This window comes from Varanus komodoensis, unplaced genomic scaffold (assembly GCF_004798865.1).
Source record: "Varanus komodoensis strain SLA01 unplaced genomic scaffold, ASM479886v1 scaffold10, whole genome shotgun sequence".
NCBI lineage: Eukaryota > Metazoa > Chordata > Lepidosauria > Squamata > Varanidae > Varanus > Varanus komodoensis.
Window position 1 is genome coordinate 5,309,775 of NW_025335269.1, and position 6,000 is coordinate 5,315,774.

The following is a 6,000-nucleotide window of genomic DNA, read 5'->3' on the forward strand; positions in this document are numbered from 1 at the left end:
GAAAACAATTTCTCTTCACTTCAGGCAAGAGACCTAATAGAGAGATTTTTTAGCCAACAAGTTGAGGTTATTGGACGGACTGAACCACTGCCTGAGATCTACTATATTGAAGGCACTCTGCAAGTTGTATGGGTTAATCACTGTTCACCAGGATATGGAATAAATTCTCAACTACATCCAGATTGCCCTAACTGTTGTGGTAGGTCAGAAGTATAAACAATTCTACAGATAATAAATCTGTATTTTTAAGAAGTACCAGATTGCTTTTTATTGAAATAGAATCAACAGTTGCATTCGTTGTACTGTGACCTTTTCAGGTAATGTAGCTCATGCAATGGTTGCATAGGTTTTTTTCAATGGAGGAGACCTGCCATTGATACTTTGAAAATGGGCCACATCCAGCTGTGTCATTCTGCAACCTCAGATAGCACTCGTGGAACTCCACCCAGTATTTCTATTACTCAGGTTCTTGTGCAGTCACTTGATCATACAGAGCTTAACTTCAGTTCTACTTTTGCACATAGTTTGAAGCCTAGTTTCTGTTACTGCAACATTTGTTGTGGTAGTGAAATGACAGAACTGAATAATGGCCCTGTGTAATTCATTGCTAATTAATATGGTTACTAATTGGTTAATATGGTACACTTCTTGGTAGGCACTTAAGATTTCTCTGCAGTTGATGGCCTCTAACATACATGCTATTATGCTGGAGGTATCTTCAATAAGTATGCAAGTGTTTATAATTATATAAGCATATGATCATCACATCTGTTTCTATTTAGATAGATATAAAATCTGTTTATAGGTGTGGCTATTTAACTAGCTTGATTTCATATCTTTTGTGTTAGATTAGAATAATATTTTGGGTTCTATCAAGTGGTGTTTGTCAGTGGAACAGTGGATCTTATTCCTGTGCCTCCCAAAATCTGCTCTGAAGGGTCATTCTACAGCAGTGTGGCACCATGCGGGGTTACAAAGAAGAAGAGAGGAATGGGAATTTCTGTTGCATTAGCAGAAGTCTTCTGTGTACTGTTGAATATTATTTCTTATACTGAAAAGGCTGTGTATTAAGGCATCATTTATGTTGAGTTGATTATGACTGAATGGAAGTTTGGCCGGGGGAGAGGTAATTCAGTGTCCTTAATGCACATAAGCCTCCCAAGTTTGGAGGTTTCCATATCCAGTGCATGGAGTGAAGTGTGACAAGCCATCTTTGGTGCTTTGTACCTTGCATTTCATCTAGATAGCCATATTTGGCTTTCTAGATGAAGCCCCATGAATGGGGAAGGAAGGAGGTTGGGGCAAGTGTGGATGCAGCTTAAGCTGCAGCCTCCTCTGCTCTGCATCATGTCCCTTTTCCTCCTCTTTGAGTCTGATTTCCAACCTTGGGGATACAGCTAGCACAGTTTTTCTATGTTGGATGTAGGAAGGGGGCTGTTTATTGGGCTTTGAGGTCACAGGACCTTGGAGCTACAGCTGCATATAATGCTATATTCTCCCCCACCCCCACCAAAATGTTAGGACATCATAGATTGGTGCCCTAAGAGACTTAAAAGAATTGCAGCTCTGTATTCTACACTGAAATAATTGTAAATTGTATTGCCAGAGCAAGTGATATTTGGTGGTATGAATGAGAGAGAGAGAGAGTTTCTGAATTTTTATGAATTATTTTTAAAAGCCACTCCGATGGATATGAGTGTTTTTGCCAGTACTGTGGTCCTTCTACATGAATCCTATCTGAATTTGCAATTTCTAGTTCCAAGGCTCATATTCTGTGAGTGGTGTGGTATACTTTTGTTACATTTCATCCAATATGGATAGACTTTTATGCTGCAAGGTGCAGTCATCCAGGTCGGACCTGGAGCACTGAAGCAAGATCCTTTATTATGAAAGAGCCTTCAAAACATGCCTTTATGGTGTGATTTCAGAGGAGAAAGGAAAATGGCATTTGTTTATAATATATTGAATAATGTAATATGTATTGCATTAGTTCTGAGCCTAGGAATTGAAGAGATAATGTCAGGATACAAGAGCAAATTAACATGTTTAGTGCACTAAAAGATTTGTGAGCTGTGAAATAGCAAGGTAAGAACCCATAAAATATATGAGGTAGGATAGTTTGTGGTGTTTAAACCTGTCAGGTTGAAATAGCACCAAGAAAGTTTATGTCTTACAAAGACAATTGAGATGTAGTTTGTTTATTGTGTAAAGAAATTTTGTTTACTTTCTCAGCAGTGAGCTAAATAAGCACCAGGTCATCTATTGAGGTTTTTCACCTTTGCTTGTCTTCACCTAGATCCAAAAATTATGTTGTTCATACAAATACAATTCATTTGGTCATTGAAGTTCTGTTGTTTGCTCTACTGGATATTGCCAGAGAGTCCTATAAATGATTGTATGAAATCTTGGGATAACTTCAGATGTAATAGTCTTGGTTTAATAAACAAAGAATTATTAAGCTGGGAGTGCACATTGTTCCTGCATGTTCTTTCTCTTCTCTGAGATTAAAATCATGGTGCCCTGGTTTGGATTACGTAGGAAATTATGTTTTAACAAACTCAGGAAATCTTTCATTCTGGCACATGAGGAATGTAGACAGGGCACGCAACTTGTTCTTTGCTTAATAAGCAGTGGTTAAGTTGAAATGGGAGTAGAAACTGGGGAGAAAATATCTGGTGCTACAATCATTCTGAAACTTTGAAGAACCGTTATTTGCTTGTGTACTTACTACATTATAACTTGGTCCCTGGGGTATGATTTTTTTAAAGCAAGAGCTGAGCAAAAGTAGTCTTTTCTTAGTGTTGCTCAAGCTTTGTTTGTTGTTGAAAGTCACATCATTGTTGGATTTGCTTTTTACAGTCTCCCCAAAATCTTGTCATGTTTTCATCAAAAATCTTGGTTCTAGAATTAAAGTGTAGAAAAGTGAAGAATGTAAATGCTCAGCAGCTTGCATGTCCTTGGAAGCAAGGGAACGGTGCATTTCATGACTGGATAGGATCCTCACAAGAGTTGGGCCGTCCTAGTGGTAGGGGTGAGGCTTACAAAGGAACAGTACTGAAACACTGGTTTGTTTCACTAAAGCTGATGCTTTTGTCCAAGTCTGTGTTATGACTACTATCCAGGAGAATTTGGACAAAGAAGAAACTCGATTTTCATACCATTTGCTTACATGGTTGATGACAGTTTTTCTTCTACCAGTCTTTCTTTGTTGCTATGATGAATCCCCTTTGCAACTGGAAGTAGCCAATGATATCCCATCAGCCAAGGATGCATGCTTAGTGCCTTGTTTTAGTGACTGAAGGCACACCCACACAGTAGACATAGGGCCAAACCCTACATGACAGTGTTGCCCAGGTCAGGTCCCATGTTCAGGCGTGTTTGTCTAGCCCTGAGTCTGTCCTGGATGGTGTTTGGGCTGTGGTATCAAGGGATGTGTGGGGGAGGAAAGCTGAACCTGCTGCTTACCTCCATGTAGTTTCTCCTTCACATCCTTTTCTCCCAGCCAGACTTGCTTCTGTTACTGGAGCTCAGGTGAGGTGAGGATAAAATGCCTGGTGGCAGATATTGTAGGGAGTAAGGCAAAGCTTCAGGAGGAATTAGAACACAATTGTAAGTCTTACCATGTTGAATATGTGAATAGCTCTTTCCTTCACAGAGCTGTGAATATTAAACAAGCAGAGAAGTGGAGAAAGGCAAAGAATCTCCTAACAGCTGTCCCACTCTTCACTCCCCAGCTTTGTTTGCTTTTTGGTGGAAAGGCTATGGTATAAAACATTGTGTTAAAGCACCATAGGGCTTAAAATGATAACTAGGAGGTACAAGGGGGTATTGTGAAACTGCTCTAGGAAGCAAGGATTAAAGCCCTGCAGTGCATGCTCTAGACACCCTTTCAAAGGTCAAGCCACAGGTGCTGTGGGAAGGAATTCTCTAGCAAATTGCTGTTTTCATTCCCTGCTGGAAAAGCTAAGTAAAGCAACTGTTAATTGCTGTTGAGTCATTTAAAACAAAGCACTTGAGAAGATCGAGTCTGGAGATCCTTCCTAACCCCCTCTGCAGAAATGAGATAGCTCAAGAAGTTAGTCACTAGACTCAGTGCAAGATAAGCTAACACAGGCAAAGATGTCCTTGCAAGCTACTGTTCAAATGCCAGTCTAGTTGCGCTCTAAATGGAGCTTGCTTAGTTCAAATTTGCCTGCCAAGATTTTTGCTCACTAGGTGGAGCTAAAACTGTTTAATACAAATTTGAACATGGTATATCCTAAACACATTACAGCACAAGACCTACTGAAAATGGAAAATGAGCAGGTTATATGCTAGGAATTGGAGTCTATAAAACTAGATTCTCGTCCCTTTGGGACAATGGACCAAGAGGGATATTACCACAGTACTTGAGTACATAATGCACAGGGGTTGTATTTGTCTTTTCCATGTATTGCTGGTTCAGCAGAGTGCCCCTTTCAGAAATCCATGTGAACATTCAAAGGCTGAATGAAGTGTGCTAATTGCACAAGTTTGGGACCGCATGTTTCCAAACGTAATGGGTGGCTTTAGGGCTGCATCATCTCATTGCCTTTTAGAGTCCTCTTCTTGCTGCAGGGAGTGTTACTTGCTTAGTAAATCCTGTTATTCGAATCATGATACCATTAATAAAGTTTTCTTAAAACAAGCATTTCTTCCAAAATGCAGAGCAGGTCATAATAGAGTTAAACCTGTGGCCCATTTAGGTCTGTATTATCTACTCAGACTTCTAGCAACTCCCTAAAAATTTTCAGCTACAGACCTACCCAGTCCTGCTACCCTAATGGTTTAATAGGACATGGCATGATTTGAGACTGGAATCTTTATTCGTATAAATGGTTGAATCTGATTGCAATTAAACTCTCAGTGGATAGGCTGTAAATGCATTTTATAGTACTTTAATGTTTTAATACTTTTTGTTACAGTGGTTTGCAGTCCAGGATCATATAACCCTCGTGAAGGAACTCACTGCCTTCAGTGCAACAAAAGTCTGTCTTATGGAGCAAGACGGTGTTGACTGAATGTCACCATAAACCTTTTGCAATATGTGGTAGCAGTGATGTACTTTATATTTTGGTAATAAAAATAAAAGGATTTTTCAAAACTCCAGTTAAATGTGTATTACGTCAGTAATAATGGTTTACATTACATTAATTATTGCATCAGGCTTAATGATGAATAGTAGAAATAACCTAACTTGTTTTGTTGTGCCTATTAATTTCTCATACTGTTTTGTGCATCTCATGTATTTAACAAGAGGGGTTTTTAAAGTATGTCTGCTCTTAAGATCTTTATTAGGCATGAACTGATCCAGTAAAGCTTGAGAATGCTCATCTTGATTTTATCAAGCTGTACTGTGGTACATATGATATAGGAGGGGCAAAACATATGCAAACCTACTCAGCCCTCATGATCTTGGGCCAGCAATGAATAGTCTAAATGCTTAAAAGTTGTTATGTTCAGAGCAAATGGGCTAGTCCCATGCTCCTTTCAGGTTATTGTTGGGATACAGATGTGACACGCAGTGTTCCACAAAATGTAGCTAAGACTGTTTTGTTTTTGCACTGGGAGACTGTCTTTCTGTTTAATAGCACTATGGAAGAGAAAGTGTAAGCACTACTCATAAAATTAATTTAATTGCGGGACATGTTTTAATTGTTTATGTTTAATTTAATTGTTCATGTTATTCCAGGGTTGGGACCCCTGAAGTTGTGATTTCCAAGTCTCTCTCTCATGCATTTTAGCTCAGGAAGTTATTGTTTCATTTTTTTCTTCCTGTGTGGATGATGCCAACTTCTTCCACTGAAATAAATAAAAATTCTTATGTATGTAAATTGATCCGTGAATGCATGTTAACAGACAGGGATATTAATAATATTTGTTGGTTTCCTGAAAGGTGGTCCTATGATGACTCAAAGAATTGAAGTTCTTCATTTGGTTCTGTATAGCTTCATCATGTTATGCAGACAGTGATGTATGAGG

At 38.9% G+C, this 6,000-nt stretch overlaps 1 protein-coding gene across 1 annotated transcript in view; it reads left to right on the top strand.

Moving 5' to 3' along the window:
* LOC123017633 (zona pellucida binding protein) overlaps positions 1-5,035 on the top strand; it is a 37,363-nt gene extending 32,328 nt beyond the window's left edge. The window contains exons 7-8 of the mRNA XM_044419118.1: positions 25-199; positions 4,944-5,035. Coding sequence (XP_044275053.1) covers positions 25-199; positions 4,944-5,035 — 267 coding nt within the window. The remainder of the gene's footprint in view (positions 1-24; positions 200-4,943) is intronic.
* Positions 5,036-6,000: the final 965 nt, after the last annotated feature.